The sequence below is a fragment of the Pyxicephalus adspersus genome, chromosome 2 (assembly GCF_032062135.1).
Source record: "Pyxicephalus adspersus chromosome 2, UCB_Pads_2.0, whole genome shotgun sequence".
Taxonomy (NCBI): domain Eukaryota; kingdom Metazoa; phylum Chordata; class Amphibia; order Anura; family Pyxicephalidae; genus Pyxicephalus; species Pyxicephalus adspersus.
In genome coordinates, this window is record NC_092859.1 from 52,956,979 (window position 1) to 52,975,459 (window position 18,481).

Sequence of the window (18,481 nt, forward strand, 5' to 3'; positions counted from 1 at the left end):
TTGGAACAGGCGATAAGACTGTTTAGTGCTGTTTCGAGACCTATGTTTTCAGCATACTTACATCAGTAATGCATTTCAGGGAAGGAACCAAGTGACTAAATATTTACCTTCCACAAACTTTTGTTAGGATATTCAAACTCGCACGGATTTGTGCCCTCTTAACTTTACTACGACAGCGGTATGAAAGGTTCCTCAAAACCCCATGTACTTATATAATGCAAAATAGTTAGCTATAGGGAACTTTCAAATTGTGTGTAGTTCAGCGCACCTCCTTTGGTCATGACATGTGGTGCTCACCTGACCCTTAGTCCTACACCCAGTTATAGTAAGGAGTTTAGAAGGGGGTCAAAGATAACACAAGAATTGTAATTTTCATTTACTGTTGATATGAACAGACTTACCTTAATTGTCCTGTCACCAGAAGCAGAAACAATGTATTTGTCATCAAAGTCAACAACATTAACAGCAGCACGATGTCCAACCAGGACCCGCCGTAGGGTAATATCTGTTGGAGAGGCCATATCCCAAACAGCAATTGACCGATCCTTTGAACAGGTTACCATTAAGCCATTGGAAAACCGAAGATGAAGTACTGCTTCATTATGATGAATCAGAGTATTCAGTACTTCCCCACTATTCACATCCCAAACTCTAAAATTTGAGGGGAGGGAAAAAAGAAAAGAAATAAAAAAATCAAAAAACATTTTTCATGATAAAAGGAACAATATAGAATAAGTGGGAAAGAAGGGAAAAAAATGGTCCTTTTTAGAAACGGGGAAAAGTGAAAAGTGGCTACTCTGTAGGTATGAAAAGGACTGAGCTTTCAATGATTAAATAAAAATAAGGTTAGGTCTCATGAAACATATCTAGTGCTGTAGGGTCATACTATACCTTACAGTGGAGTCCGAAGAGCCTGTAACTATGACCCGTTCATCATACTGTAAACAAAGAACTGATCCAGTGTGGCCTGTTAGAATTTTTAGACATTCCAATGTGGTTTTATCCCATATCTGCAGTGAGAAAAACCATTTAGAAGCTCATTTACAACATACTGAAATAGCTACTGAATTGATCTAACAAATGGTCTCATCTATTCAGGAATTATGGCAATTAAGTAAACAAGACAATATACACAAAGTTTCAACAATTTAAATACTTGCAATAGGACTAAACAGCCAGCTCGATGTGTTAACTTCCAGGGCACCCTGGGGGATCCTATAGTTTAGGATAATTAATAGAATACAGTAAACTAACAGTTATCTGGCACAGGAGGGGATGGGCAGACCTGGATAAATGTTTCTGGTTTGAGTGTTACTAACAGGCCCAACTGACTCCATACCAAACACTATATATATTTACTTATCAATATTGTTATCAACATTGAAATACGCCATTCAAAAGCAAATTATTAGCAACTAACTAAAAGTACAACGGTAACAGTACAGTATACCGAGTATGACCAGTTACTTTCAGGTCTTGAGTGACCAAATTGAATTTATTGATCTAATCCTGTTACGATTGAATTTACATTCACAGCACAAAAATATCATACAATGATTTTTGAGCCCTCACCAAAAGGTACACCAAATTTCAAACTTTTCAGTTTTCCATTGATGTAGACACTCTACACTACACAAGTTTTGCATACCATATGGTGAGCCCATTACTTATCTTGGTCTCCCAGTTTAATACCAAAATATGTAAGATAATAATGCTACATTTAATATACAAAATGCAAAACATCAGTGTAAATAAAGATAGATAATATGCCGAGTTAACATTTGTTGTTAAAATCGTCTATTCTGATTCCTGTATCACAAGAACTAGAGCCATGTCAATAAAACTGATGTCATTTCTGGATTCAGCAGACATGTAATACACTAAATATTCTTGGTAAGTGAAAATAAATTTGTTGAGCTGTGGAATAGAAATGATTCACAAAATGCACAGGGCAGTATAATGGCAGCAGTGGAAACAAACTTCATACACAATTGTGGGAGGCAGGATGCACAAAGTGCCAACATACAGAGGTGCTTGTGAAGTCTTGAGAATAAAAAGTGGTTTAGTGACCGTTATTAAATCTTGCTGCATATTACTAAAGAGTGATACAATGGGTAAAAACACAAAAAGAAAAGCAAAGAGATTTGTGCCAAAGATTTTTTTTTTTTTTTGACAATCCAAAATATAGGCAGTATACTGTACTAATTCACCAGATACTGGGAAGCGAGATGAGTGAGCTGGGGGCATTATATAAACACATTTCAGGAGATCCAATCCTGTTAAAATGTATTACTGACCCTGTAATCTTTCGCTCTATGGCTACTTGCAATACTGCACACCTCATTGGCTTCCATTTCAAAGCTTTCAAATTTAAGCTCCTGTGCTTTGCCTTTAAAAAGTGCTCTTGTCCCACTTACCTTTCCGACCAGATAAAGAAAAAAAAAGAAAAAAAGTCCCCTAGTTGCCCTCTTGGCTCCTCCAATGACCTACTAATGATTTCCTCACTCATATTCTGGTCACATGCACAGCTCCAAGACTTATGTAGAGTTGCCCCCACTCTGGAATGACCTACCACAACCTATTCAGTTTGCTCTTACTTTCTGCTAAACTCTCACTACTGACCCATAAGCTTCCTCCTATTGTGCTACCCCCTCCCCCCTCCTTTGATTGTAATCTATTCTGGACAGGGTTCATTCTTCCTCCTGTGTCATTGTCTACCATTTGCAACCCCTATTTAATGTACACAACTGCGTAATATGTTGGTGCTCTATAAATACAATTTGATATGCATACTAAAACTGGGGGAAGAAAAAAGAAAAAGTTTTGCCCATTCAACAAGTCACACACACACGGTTTGGTTTTGAGCATTCAGAAGTTGATTTTACTTGGCAGTCACTTCAGATCTGACCTAATGAAACAAACCGATAAAGAAAAAAAATCTTTATGAGTATCAGCATTTTTTATTCTGCTCAGACGGGTCACCTTTTCTTTCTCTTGCGCCGGGTTGGGTGGAAAATATTTAAAAGAAGTTAAAAAGGGGAGGTCCACTATCTCTTCTGTCAAAAGGATTTATTATTCGTAATTCATAGGTTCTTTCCGGAGTATTTATAGTTACCTATAAGATCTAAAAACACATGCAGAAATAAAGTTTCTTGCACTCTTTGATGATAGATTTGTATGTATGGGAAATAGTATATAAGACATGGACTTCACATTCCATGCCCTCCAAAAATACAGGGACCTAAGCAACCCTTATCAAGGAATTACGCAGTTGGTTCTTTTCGATCTGGGTCCTCTAGACTTATCCCATGAACCCATTATTGATGACTATTTATGAAATATAAATCATGTCTGCCTTCTTAGCTTCTCTGTTACCATTTGGAAATGAACTTCCTAATCACTGGGCTGTTCCTAAGAGACCCTGCAGTCGACACCCACTTATTATGCTATACAGGAATATCACCCATTACTGGATACTTACAGGGACCAAATGTTCCAGACAGGGAGGTCTTTTCTGTACTTGGCCTACGTTTTGTTACCTACTGTAGGCTCTGGCTTGGCTCTACAGCTTTATTAGATTGCTGCTGGATCTTAGCTTCACTATTTTGAGGTTCATCCAGCTTAAGAAGTTAGGTCATTTCTAAACTCCTCATTTTATCCATGTTTCCTATTTAACCAGAAACCTATTTTTTACATCCATTTTTTTTGTCAAACAATCTGTTTACATTCATTTTGTATCATCTCTTTGGTAATGATAACTATTGTACTACTAATTTTAAACTGCTTTCATCATTGTCGCCAATTTACCATTCTTGTAAATTACACTACTGCCCAAGGCCCACCCACTTATGACACTTTTAAGCTTTACAAATGGTGGTGTACTTTGAAGTTTGCTGCTCAGGAACCATAAGAAACTCAAACCCAGAAGTATTAATCTGCTCTGGTGCTGCAGCTGCATGGATGGCAGCAGTTTATCTAGTACTGGATCCACACCCCTTCAAGACCCTCATCCAAACATGTAATTTTTCTCCAGACCGTTGTAAGGAATTGATGAGGTTACATGAGTTACATCACACCAACCTGGCCAATCAGGACCGCTAAAGAAACTAAACCAAAAGGAGGTTGAGGCAATAGCAGCACCTACAATGGAGCAAGGAGAGGTAAGCGTACCTAAACTTACTTGCCTGCTGGGAATTTGTTTTGCAGAAGGGACATGCACTGTACCTTACCACTGGAAAAAACTTCCTGCTCTGCTTTAAATTTGAAGTAAGCAAACCACCACAAAAGATATGGCTAAAGGTATAAGTTTGCCCATTCTCCACTGACCTAGGCCTGAACAATGCAATTTCTCACAACGAACTGCATCCCACTGGATATTTTTCCTTTTTAGGACCATTCTCTGTAGATCCTATAGATAACTACATGAAAATCCCAGCAGATCAACTGTTTTTGAAATACTAAGACCAGCCTGCCTGGCACAACCAATTATGCAACATTTAAAATCTCCTAACTAAATCAATCTTTCCAATACTGATGCTTGGTTTGAACTTTGCCAAGTTGTCTTGGTCATGTGTACATAGCCTAAAAGCATTGAGTTGCTGCCATGTGAATGCCTTAGATATTTGTGTTATGTAGCAGTTAGTGTTTACAATTAAGTACCCCATTAGTTTAATATAAACCTGCCAATAAAATATTTATCCAATTCTTTTTGTATCAAAGTTGCCCACTTCATCCATACTTTTTTTTTTGATGGCCACTTGTACTCTTTTACAACTTCTGGAATTTTCTCCTATTTTAAAAGGTATGCTAGTAGGTAACAGTTGACATTTTGGCATTTGCCAGTTTACTACTCTATATTGCAAATCTAAATAAAAAAGCAAACCTCACATTATTTCACAGATTACACTGAACAGCCCTACCTCTGGCTACTTAATTTAGACCATCTAGGGAACTATATCTCACTAAAAACAGCAAACCATGAAGGAGTGTGTCTCATCCCTCCAAATAGTACAAGGACAAATATCTTACTTAGGATTTTTTAATTCTTAACCCTTTCAAAATTTTTCAAAGCAATAATTCACTGATAGGTCAAGCTTTCAGAGTTTCAGACTTTCAAGTTGAACGGGTTACTTGGCTCTTTGATATTTAGGTAGAATAAGTCTTTTAAAAAAACTGGTGCCGTTCTCAAAACTTTTGAGAACCCACTCAGGGTGGATTTTACATGCTAAAAGCAGTAATGCCAAGTCACACTCAGGGTCGCTAAAAACACATAAACCCCCCCCCCCCCCATTTACCTTGCTCCGTTGGCGTCCCCTGGCATCCTGAAGTTCTTTTGGGCACTTCATCCAATCTTGAGCTGGTGAATGCAGAGACATTCTCTGGGGTTTCCCAGTGATGTCGGTGCATTCGGGAGGAACGGCAGGAAATACAAAAAAAATTTGTATTGGATTTAATACATAGCAGCTGTATTAAGACCAATACAAAGAAAAAAAAAAAATATATATATATATATATATATATATATATATATATATATATTGTACAGTTATATTACAGGTTTAGGTATTTAACAGATTAATTAAACAATCAAGTTAATTAAATTTATTAAATATTGTACATATTTCGGTGAATTATGCCTAAGAAATATAGCCTACAACATAAAATAAATTTCCATGCAAAAAAATGTAATGCTTTTTGCATTAAAATAGGGACAGAATTTGAATGCTAGGGGGTTAAGTCTTCCTGTATTGCAACAACCTATGAAATATTGTTCCCTCAATTCTACTGACCTAGAACATCATAATCTAATCATCAATAGCAAGATATATTTGTAATTTTCAAAAATACAAACATCTTAGGGATTCCTATTTTAAGATCTCAAACAAGAGCCAGAATGAATGATAAGGCAGAGGTTTTTGCTCAGATAGGTTTTCTGGCCAGCACAGGGAATTGATTGCTCTTACTATTCTGTGTCCAGAAACCAAGGATGTTTTGGTTTACACCTTTGTAAAAACTACTTTGGTATACAATGATACAATGTATTGTACAAACTTTTCAGTGAAATGTATGCTTAATTATTGAGGGGCTACCCTGTATAATGAAGTTTTAAGTACAACAAAACATTTAATGAAATAATCTTCTGCTCCCTGTGGCATATTTGAGCTTTAATAGCTGTAATATGCGCATTGTTCATATTTTAAATCACGTTCTAACTGAAGGTGCCATTATATAAGCTTATATACAATTTAATTTTGAAATGTAACAATTTGTTTTAGGTTAAATTGTTTAAGGCTGTATTTACCCAGAACCCCAAGCCTGACTACCACAACTGCATTACAAATGGTAACAAAATATTTATTCACACCTAATTTTAAATAGTTTAGAAAAGAAACTTTCTTTGAGAAATATTCACACACAAGACATTTTTCTGAAGTGTGGGAATGCTTTGACACTTCGCTAACAAAACTTTTTTATACAAACAAGAACTACCCGGTTCACTTTAAGACCCGCTGATACAATTAGATTATCCTAGGACCTTTTTGGCTGGTTGCCGCTGAAGTTTGTTAATAGATTAATTTTCTTTTTGATTGAGTTTTCCCTGGCATTTGTTTTTCTTCATGAATATGATAATTTACCCATTATTATTATGAATAAAGATTTCAAGACTGAAGTTCAAACTCTGTCCTGTCATTTTTACAGAACACTAACCTGTAAAATCATTCTAATAGGAAAATATATGCTATTACAGGATGCCAAGTTAGGTCTAGCTCTGTCTTCTTGAAAGCACTCCAGTTGCTAGTAAAAAATATTTTCAAGTAGAAATTCAATTAATCACATCAGTAGTCAAGGAATAAAACGAATTTTCCTAAGCAAGAAACTACATTTCCCTGCACTGATAATTCCCTAGCTACAGGGAAAAAATCTTTTTGATGGGATGAAATATGTGATTAGGCAGTTCATTAATTTCTTTGGCAAGGATAACCTTGAATAGCATCACGAAAAAAGGTTCCCTTCACCAAATTAAACCCGCAGATCAATTTTCTTAAAATCCTTCATCTGTCAGGTATTCTGTCATTGACCCCAACATGTACCAAGATAGCTAGGTCAGGACCAACCTTTCCCAGCAATTTTTTATTTATTTTTTGCTGTATTCTTCGCTATAGAAAGATATTGCTAGTACTTTAAGATGCTTATTTCTGTTGTCTAGGTCAGAGCATAAACCTTGGGATCTAATGGACTTTGTTCAGGGCGGCTCCATAACCACACACACACTGCAAATAAAGTAATTAGTTAATGTGTCCATACTATTTAGAGGTTATTTAAAATATTAGAGAATGTTGTACTGTGCTGTACATGGTTGTAATTGTTGGGTAGCTAACCAAATATATTTTAAGGGTGCAATCTTTTTCAGAATATACTATCTTTAGACATATTTGAGTGGAAATACGCAAAACAACTTTCTCTGGTGAGTGATCACTTGCCTTTATAGAGTTATCTCTGAGGCCACTAATTATCTTCTCATCATCATACTGAAGACAATATACTCCTTTACTGTTTTCGGAACGACATTGTATCCTCTGTAGATTATGCCTGCCACACCTCCAGTTTGCTTCTATTGTCTATACAAAAAATAAAGAGCAGAGTACTAAAACTCTTATAATGTATTAAAAACTTTAGAAACTTTAAGTGTTTTTATAGCAAATAGAAAAAAAAAAAAAAAAAAAAAAAAAAAAAAAAGGAGGATATCAATAGTGCAATAACGAGGACCTAAATCAACAAACTCATTTACGCTTACCAATCCACAACAGGATTACAGTAAATGAAGACCTGGTTTGTTAATCAGGCTGGTTAAACGGTTATCTAGGACTAAAATTGCTTTATTCAACAGAGAGGGAGAGGGAGAGGGAGAGGGAGAGGGAGAGACTGACTTTGGGCCAAGCAAAGGACAGGTTAGTGTAGGGACATAGGGACACACTGACATCCTGGAGCTCCACAGAGGTCATGCTCCATAACAGGAAACAAATGTATGAACAACAGTCTATACAAATGTAGATTGTTTATAGATACTGTAGAGAAATCTACTGAACAGAAAACATTTTACTGTGAAATATTTCCTCATTAGTTATCAGATCAAAATATAAATACCTCAATGTCTTCAATTATCTTGGGATATAAGGACCGATAAAACGAATTTGGTGGACCATCTGTTGGTCTGTTTTTGAATAAATACTGATCCCTGAGGGAGGGGGGTGGAAAAAAAAAATATTTTAAGACATGCACAGAAAAATAAAACCACCTGTTGAAATTTCCTAAATGAATAAAACCTCAGAATTGAAACTGCTGCGAGGATGAATCCAATTCTTAAAAAATACAATCGAGGTCTACAAGTTTTTCTTATTAAAGTAGCCAAAATGCTAAATGATCTCAACTTTAAAGGCACATAACCTGCACTAGGCACTTCTAACCAAAAAAATTGCATAGTTGTCATAGAAACCAAGGGCAGCCTGACCAGCATTTGTTTCAAAGCCTTGTAAAGGCCTAATTGGCAGTCTTCTAAAGAAGTGCAAAAAGTTTTTACCTAATTATTTGCTAAGAAACCTGGTTCATATCTGGGAGATTGAAACAATACCACAGTGTATAGTAAAAGCAAGCACTAGATTTTGGAGCACTGCGGTGCCATTAAGAGCAACAAGACTTGTGGCAGAGTGCAGCATTCTACAGCAGACTCAACTGCGCTCCCATTAAACTGAATGGGAAAAATAATGTATATTTATTTGTACACATCTGCAGTGAAATCACAGCATGGTTCCTGGTAGCAACAATCCCCTTCTAAATGCAAAATACCATTGCCTTGCCTTGAGGAAGAGCCACGCCACAAAATACCTGTCAATCTAGTTAACACTAAAAACCACATTGTTAAATTAGGGTGCCTGAGAGTAGTTAACTATATGGTTTTTAACACCAAGTCCAAAACAGGCCTAACTTCAAATTGCACCTCAAATGAATGGTAATGGTATGGTAATTATCTACTGTCCTTCATACCAACATACATTAAAATAAATGGGCTGCCCTAATTCAATGCACAACATACAGTGAAAAATGTGTGCTACCTAGGCTGCACAGATGTAAGTCAGGCCTTTATGTTCCTATTTACAGATAGTAAAAAAATTTATTTAAAATGTTTGTGTGTGTATTTTTATAAATATACAAAAACATTTAAATGTTTAACTGCAAGCAGCAATAAAAACAAAGTATTAGTAATATATATATATATATATATATATATATATATATTTATTTTTTATTAGAAGCAGTCTAAGAACTTGTATTCGACCTGGTATCAACCTTTATAGGCATTATTCTTTATATATAAAAGCGCCAATATATTATATAGCGCTGTACAATAAATAGGGTTGCAAATGAAAGACCGATACAATTACACAGGGGGAGGAGAGGACGCTGCTTACAATCTAGAAAATGGAGGAAGTAGCAGACAATAGGGGGGGGGGAGATATGGAATGGTTGGCAAGTAGCGAGGGTTTAAAAAGACAGAAGGTGACGGCTAGATAAGTTTAACATAACTTATAAACCTTTACACACACAAAATGCCTTGCGCCTAGCAATCTTCTACTCTGAATACAGCAACTGAACACAAATTTAGTGTATCCTGTAACTGTATGATTGTGGACTTTTACAAGGTGCATTTGCAGTGACAAAGAATAAATGGCAGCCAGGTACACAAAGGCATTTCTTGTGTGTTGCATTAATGCAGACGCTTAGATGTAGCAGGGTCCGGCAATGTTTACGGTCAGAAGATCAAATATATCACACATACACACTAATATATATATATATATATATATAAATAATATATAATATAAATAAAGCAGAGATGATCACTTACCACCCTCTCCTTTCTGACAGACCCTTCCAAAGTGGATCTGTGCGAACCATTCTTTCTATTAATTTTTTCCACAACATTCCTTCTGAAATTACCCTTTGCCATTCTTTACACACAAGTTCAGCAGCACACAGTGATTGTGCATCTAGGTAGGAGAGAATGTTTTCTGCAATATGTTCTAAGCCCTGTTCTAAAAAGCAAAGCAAGAATACAAAATGTTACCAAGCTACAGAAAATAAAAAGCAGTCAAAAAGTATTGAATTGCTATTCAAAACACCCTTTACAGGTATGTTGTAACTTAAATAAAAAAAAAAAAAAAAAAAAAAATAGGGTGAGGGGAAAAATGATATAACTAGCTTTTAACAAACTTAAAATCATCAATTAGAAAATGCAGTTTACAATATCCTAGTGGGAGATTTGATTCAAGGGCAAAGGCACCTCAAGATAAAATGATCTGGTGTTAAAAATGTTAGCAAGAACACAAAATACCATATTTGTTATACAACCTTCATATTTCAAGAAAAGGCAAATGGTAAACATTTAAAACATATGAGCAAACAATCAAAATATTTTTAAATGGGAATGATCTAACACTATAGAAGCTGTTAGGTACTAATGTTATAAGTATGAGGTAAAAATGATTAAATTCAAATGGTCCATTCAAACAATTGCTCAAAGGTAATGTGCGTTTTGTACGTTGGTGCGCTGTAGTGTCATTTATTATCAATGGCACCCTGTCACATTGTCCCACCACAGCACAATGCTGGAGTGGAGTTTGCATGCACAGTTCTGGTACATTAAGCATTCTGCAGCCCTAGATATACACAATTTACATAAATGTATTTCTAAAGCCACAGAATTAAGTTATGATTCTAGATTATTTTCACATATTATACAAGGCATAGCATGTATTATAAATGTACAGCAGCATTTATGATTATATATATTTTATATGAAGATTTCTTTGTATTGGACTCAATAGAGCTATTTTGTATTGAATCAAATACAAAATATTATAATTATATTATAAATAATCTCCAGCCAATCCTGCCGCCCACACCAACATCACCGTGAAACCCAGGAAACCATCTCTGCAGTTCGTGGATGGAGATCAGAGGAGGAGGACGACGACGTGTTCCCAGGTCGTGGTTTTTTTTTTTTTTTAAAGTTTTAAGCGACCCCGAGTGTGACTCGGGATTACCACTTTTTGCAGGTAAAATCCACCTAAATCACACTCAGAAATACCGCTAGGGGGGTTAATACTTTCACTTTACAAAGACACACTTCACCAGTCATACCAAGGCAAAGTGATTTTTTTTTCCCCTTTGTCTTCAATCATCCAATTTTTCCTTGCACATAGATTCTTGTTATACCAAAGATTAGAAATTCCATAATGTTAGTCCATCCACAATCCATTATGTTAGTAATTCAGAAAACATAAAATTAAAAAAAAAAAGCAAGAAAGTCAGACAAAAACCATACATAAAAAGGAATAGGACTATTATTATTATTATTATTATTACACAGTATTTATATAGCACCATGATATTACGCAGTGCTGTACATAGTCGAAAGTTGTGTCACCAACTGTCCCTCAAAGGAGCTCACAATCTAATGTCCCTACCATAGTCAAATGTTATTAATGTGGTCTAAGGTCAATTTTGAGGGGAAGCCAATTAACCCTACTGACTACCCATTCTATTTTGATAAAAGTCTGTAGCCACAAATTCACCTACCTGGTAATGCAGTAATGAAATCCCGCTGCAGCATGGGCTTTAAATAGGAGTTAATATGACCATGTTGGTAGTGACACATCCGGGATATAAGGTGCTCAACAAACTCAACTTGATCTGATTCAGACCACTGATCAAAAAATTTTATACACAAGTCCTTTTCTTTCTCATAATTGCCATCAGAAGTTCGCTTTCGGGGTACAATCACTGATGAAGTTCCATTACTTATCTACACAGGTGGGGGATAAAAAAAAAACAATTTTAGTATTGATATCTTTCACTTTCCAGCAAAATTTACTAAATTAGGAGCAACACACTACAGACCTAAAATTGTTAAAAATAAAAGTGGAATCATTAACAGTAAACTAAGCTGTAACTGGGTGGTCAAAAAGCAGTCGAAACACAACAAATGAAGTGCTCACAGTTTGTGCCATAGCTGTCCAGTAAAACATATTATATAACCCATAAAACAAAACTGTCTTTCGTAGACAAAAAAAAAATAATAAAACACAAAATGAAGATGTAGCCCAGGATGAATTGTTTTCTTACAACAGCCACCATAAAGTACACTGCTATGTATGTTAACAGCAAGGTGACATGACTGTGGGCCGCCATCCAAACTTCATGGTTAAACGGTCTCTGCACCCTTTATTATAGCCCAGTCCAAGCACAAGTAAACTGCCACCTGCTTAATTAGGAGTCATCATGAAACATGTTAGGAGGAGCTTTCTATACATATGCTATGTTTGATGATGTGCCCATCTGATTGATCTGCTACATCATTGCTCCTTTATATGCAGATATGGAATAAATCTACACACTATTAGATTATTGATTCCTTTCCTCTGAGGCATCTTCATTTTATTTGGACCTTTAGCAGTGCATCACTTGCTGGTAAATGGAGGTTCTCAGACGTGGAGGTCTATAGATATACTTATGTTAGATTGCCTTGGTCTGTCAGCTGTATGCTTCCACAGCAACTCTTCTGATTTGAAAGACACTGAAGCATATTTGACAGATTTTTTTTTAATTAATGATGCAACTCCTCTGACTTGTTTTAGTCCGTGGGAAATTGTGAGTGCTGTTTTCTTTTGACTTTGTGCCAAGCTGTGTGGATACCTTTGGACGGGATTTCCTGGATTTATAGCACCTGAACAATTGATTTATGCTTGAGCCCCACTATTCTTTTAAAAATATTTATTTGGCCTAAACCTTAACTAAACCCAAAACAAGGCAAAATACTTTAAAAATGATCTTTTTCAAGTTTACAAACCCATGGTGTAGTGCTGTTTGGCTGTAGCAGGAAAGTTGCCTGACCTTTCCTGCTGCTTAGTAGACAATTGCTCACCTATTACTTTATCCTCACACAGACACATGGTTTCCACTGTGATGCAGAATGATGAAAAAAAATGTGGCATTTATTGTTCTTCCCAGTTTGGGTCCCATCTAAAATTCCCCCTTTCCCCCCAACTGAATACAGAATCTAAAATGAATATTCACTTAAAAGCCCAAAAACCCGGTTAAAGTTTTATAGTCAGGCTGCAAATACAAAATGAAAATAGGCATATTTCTGTATCAGCTAAGTACTACAGCAAACGGATGAAAACTTTGTCATGGTCGCACTAGGCAAGTTGTAACACTATTCTTACACACAGGAGCAACACTAACAAGATGGTAAAGCAAAACATAAAGAAAATTTTACTTCACTTGCTCTCATTTCTCATAGCCTAATAACATTGTTTTATAGTAGACAACATCATTTTTTGAGCAAAGCTGCAAATTTGTCATCTCGCAGGAATTTTGTTTTTTTTTTAATTTGAGATAATTACATTACATTTCTCACTGTAAATATGGTGTTTTTTCCCCCTTTACATGTCTCTAGATCTTTTCTTGACCTTACTTACTACAAAGCAGATCGAGATGAAGGTATGAGTGAAATTTGTGCATTTGACACTGTACCCCACAGACTGTTAATATGGTCAATAGGTTTGGAAAAGTCAATCTATAAATGAATAGAGAACTGGCTTAATGACCGCATCCAGAGAGTTGTATTTAATGATTCATACTCTGAATGGTCTAAGGTTATTAGTGGTGTACCCCAGGGTTCAGTGTTGGGACCTTTACTGTTTAACATCTTTATCAAAGATATATTGTTTGGGATTAAAAGTACAATTTCTGTGTTTGCAGATGACACCAAACTATGTATTGGAATTAAGTCCATACCGGATATCTATATTCTACAAGCAAAACTGGATGTACTGTTTGATTGGGAGGCCAAGTGGCAAATGACATTTAATATAAACATAAAGTTATGCACTTGGGGGCTAAAACATGCATGCTTCATACTGTCTAGGGGTAATACAGTTGGTTGGGGGAGGGGGGGGGGTTAGAAATGGAAAAGGATCTGGGGGTTCTGGTGGATCATAGACTTAATAACAGCATGCAATGCCAAGCAATATCTAAAGTAAGCAAGTAAAGAACTTTCCTGTATTAAAGACTGCAGAGACAGAGAGACATAATCCTGCCCCTGTACAAAGCATTGGTCAGACCACATCTGGAATATGCAGTCCAGTTTTGGGCACCAGTTCACAAAAAGGACATTCCGGAATAGGAGAGAGTGTAGAGAAGGGCAACTAAAATAATAAAAGGAATGGAGGAGCTCAGCTATGAGGAGAGATTGGCTGAACTGAATCTATTCTCCCTTGAGAAGAGATGTTTAGGAGGGGAAAAGATCACCCTGTATAAATATATATACGGTCCATATAGAGAACGCGCTTTCCAAATATTCACTTTGGGATCATTACAAAGAACAAGGGGGCACTCCTCGCGTCTGGAGGAAAAGAAGTTTAAGCTCCGGATAAGGAAGGGATTCTTCACTGTAAGGTCTGTGAAAATGAGGAATCAGGTTTCAGCAAATACTATAGATTGCTTAAGTGAAAAGCTGGATGCTTTTCTAGAAGCACAGAATATAACTGGGTTTTAAAGCTTTAAAGTAAAAACAACAATGACTGTTGATCCAGGGAACATTTGATTGCCTCATGGAATCCTTTTCCACCCGTTGGAGCAAATCGTTCCTGGAGTTTCTTTGCCTTCTTCTGGACCAACTATGTCTTATAGGGTTTTATATCTGGGATATGTTTATTTCCTAGTGGTTGACCTTGATGGACTTATGTCTTTTTTCAACCTGACCTATTATGTAATTAGGTAACTGGAAGATTTTGCTTTCAAAGGCGTTTTTAAATTCAGGTACAATTTACCTACACAAGCAGTGCAAATCAGTAAAATAGGGGATGGTATAGCAGTTTAATGGGGCAAATTTGCTTTCAATTTTGCTCATCTCTTAATTCAGCTGGCGAAAAGGGTCAACTATGTCACACGAAAAGAAGGAAAACCGAGTTCAAACTACATTTCCCAGCATACGTGCATTACAGTAGAAATCATGGTTAGACAGTAGGAGGGACCTTTAGTCATAATAAACAAGTAGTGCTAATTTGTTGGAGTGGCACAATGGGTTCATAACTGATAATTTACACCAATTACCCTATATGCTTTAAAAATTAGCCTTGTTCATTTTGAGATTCAGTTACACTTTAGCAGCCTTAGAACAATTTAACCTTTATTCTTACCTGCCATAACATGTTTTTCTTTGGAGATTCATCTTCATTTTGATCATCCATTACTGAAGTGTTCTTTATAATAATAATAAAAAAAAAAAAATTGGATAAGAATTTTATTTTATACTAATAAAACTATCACTTTAGCATGCAAAGCTAATTACTTACGCAAAGCTCTGAAATACTGTGCCATTCTAAAAAGGCATAACACCTGCATCTAGTCACGATATCCTTAAGATAAAATTGCCACAAATGTATCATCATGCATTACATACACTTAAGGGACAAGTCCGGGGCACACCAAGAAAAGCAATATATATATATATATATATACACACACATGCCTAGAAGGTTCTCTCTATCCAAAGCATCTAAGAATATAAATATAATATATATTCTATCAATTTTTTTTACGATAGTTTCCTGAATTTACTGGTCTATAACTGAGAAATATATAAAATAAAGGGTCATTTAAGGTATCCAAGTATGGGTTTTGTATAAAATGTGTTGTTTGCAAGGATAAGCATAAACAAGCCTTGATAAATACACACAGAATCACCTGATATATGGAATCTATAGCATTTGTGCCCATTATATACCCATATTTTATATTTCTTAAGTTAATCTGACATCCTAACTTTTATAAAAGGGCACTTTTGTCAAGCAACAGGAACAATACAACAGACAATGGGGCTTAATTCATATTCTGTCATTGACATCAAGACTACAACGGGTGTGACTTTCAGGGGAACACTGAGCGGGGCAGCCGTGTTTTAGGTGAGCTCCCACAATCGAGGCACTGATATCAGCCATTTTTTTGGCTTGGTACAGAGAGGTTCACAGCGTTTTATTTCAACCTGCGAGCCGACCACGTGGCCCCTGCCAGCCACTACAAGCGGCTGCAGCAGCGCGCACACACACACACAACCTGGACAGCAGCTAAAAGTAGGGACATCGGCTTCTTGATCCCATGCAGCACCTAAGGCTTCATGCATTAGGCACTTTGCAAAGGGATTTGATCTTCCTTGCCTGAATCTTGAAACTCTAGTATTATTCCTGGGCGAGTACTCCTGCATTACCATATATTATTCAGAGGCCTGATGATCTTCCCTATTACACGGCGGTGCTGCATGCTTGCTAGGCAGGATATCTGTGTGCAAAGATAGCATTGTATTTTTCCTCGTTTTGTGTTATTTGCCTGTTGCCACCTGTAGCCATTCAAGCGGGCGGTCATAGATCACTGTTGGGAAATTAGTATCATCTAGTACTCGAACACCACCAACAATAACAGCATGTAACCGCCATCTTCCCAGGCATCAACTATTTATTTCATCACCTCCATGGGACTTGCCTACTACAGCTAGGGAACCATCACAAATCTTTACTTGTAGTTGGTTGGGACCAATGGGGACAGAGGTATCCAATGTTCTGATGCCATATTTTGTACACAAAAAAAAAATTTTTTTATATATGACACTCTACACAAAACCATGAAGCAGCACTGGCAACAATTTCCTCCAACCCTACGGGAATTTAAGAACTAGAACAAATCTGGAGTCCCAGGGCAAATTGAACACACAAGATTCACTACCCTCATTACAGAGAAGAAATTGGAGGGCTAGGAAATAGCAATTTTTGCTTTAAATTCTTTATTGGGATAGCGAGGAGTACAAGAGCAAGGATCAGCTCAAGTTGCTATCTGTGGATGCTACGTTGGTCTTGAACCCACCACCTTTGACTGCTAGAGCCTTCAAGTTTGGCCCAGACCACTCTAAAAGTGGTCAATAACAAAGACCAGTCATTGCAAATTTTTTCCATTTCCTAGATAAGGAAACCACTTTAGGCTTGCCTACCACAATCAAGGCTCGGTTGGACGGTGATGGCCTCAACTAAACTGGGTTCTGCGAAATGGTATTGAATGTTGGATACCCCTATTACACCTCCAGTATCACAAACTTTGAATATTAACTTGGTTAACAAGTTAAATATCTGTTTATTGAATGTGGCAAGTCCTAATTACCTTTAAAAGAGCCCCCCCCCAAAAAAAATTTAGGGGAGGGAATAGCAAATTTTGCTTTTTAAAAACAACTACTATATTAGGCATTTTTAGACTAGGAAAGCAGATAGGGTATACCTGGCAAAACTAGCATAGCATATTAACTATGAATGTACGCACTCACAGGCAATTCCTCCAAATTCTTCACTCAATTTCTTCAGAAGCTACTAGATGATCTAATTTTGGAAGGCAATTTTAATGACTTGAATGACCCTGCAATTATTAGAGCCTCCACTTCCAATAGAAAGCTTAATCCCTCTGGCAGATAGCTACATCATCTGCTAGCCCAGACATCCTAAGTGGTTGTCTGAAAACTTAACCCCACTGAAAAAAGCTATAGATGCTACTCCAAGGCACATATCTCTTTTTCCAGGATTGAACATATAATTGTCAAGGAATCCCATTTTCCAAGGCCTCCAACGTATCCATAGCTGAATTTACCCCCTTATGGCTCTCTGAACAATTTACCAAAACAATACTTTGGAGATTCCAGAGTCACATGGGTAAATCAGCCAATTTTACCAATTATGTGAAGTACCAATGAGCCAACAGCTTGGATGACAACTTGGAACATTGGGATTCACCTGTACTACTGAGGTGTACAAAGAAAGCAGTAATCCAGGGATGTAACCGTAGAATTACAGAACAAGGTGGTGCAAGCCTATAGGGAATATCAGGAGCAAAGATCCACCAAGGGAGAAACATTTTACTGGGGGGTTTGCAGCCACTGTAGCAGGTTCAAAGCCTGAAGCCCCCAAAATTATGTTGGGATTGAATGCCGAAAAGGCGTTTGATAGGGTGGAGTGTCCATTATAAAATTCTATACTTGCCAAACGAGCATTTGGACAAATCTTTGCATTTAACATTCAAAACATTTACAAATGCCCCCAAAACTTCCTATCAACAGTGCAATACCAGCCCTGCTACCGACGACAAGAGGAACTCGTCAAGGCTATGCATTATGCCTTATATTGTTTAATCTTGTTTTGGACCCTTTTTTGCACGCTTGTTGGAACGCACTTCAGAATTTGAAGAGATGCAAATCGGCAATAAAGAAAAAAAAAAAAAAAAAAAAAAAAAAAGCAACAGCATTTGCTAACGATTTACTTCTCTACATAGCTGAAATGTAATTTACTGGCTATTCTACAATTATCGCTGTACAGGCGCGTTTCGGATT

The 18,481-nt window shown here is 36.7% G+C and overlaps 1 protein-coding gene across 3 annotated transcripts in view; it reads right to left on the reverse strand.

Annotated features, from left to right (window-relative positions):
- Positions 1-18,481, reverse strand: part of FBXW11 (F-box and WD repeat domain containing 11) — a 43,712-nt gene that overhangs the window by 14,856 nt on the left and 10,375 nt on the right. For 2 of the 3 annotated variants that reach the window (XM_072400792.1, XM_072400791.1), the window contains 7 exons: positions 15,261-15,323; positions 11,638-11,863; positions 9,905-10,091; positions 8,146-8,236; positions 7,482-7,619; positions 892-1,010; positions 402-651 (listed from right to left, as the gene is read on the reverse strand). In XM_072400792.1, coding sequence (XP_072256893.1) covers positions 402-651; positions 892-1,010; positions 7,482-7,619; positions 8,146-8,236; positions 9,905-10,091; positions 11,638-11,863; positions 15,261-15,323 — 1,074 coding nt within the window. The remainder of the gene's footprint in view (positions 1-401; positions 652-891; positions 1,011-7,481; positions 7,620-8,145; positions 8,237-9,904; positions 10,092-11,637; positions 11,864-15,260; positions 15,324-18,481) is intronic. The other variant, XM_072400794.1, reaches the window with a different exon arrangement.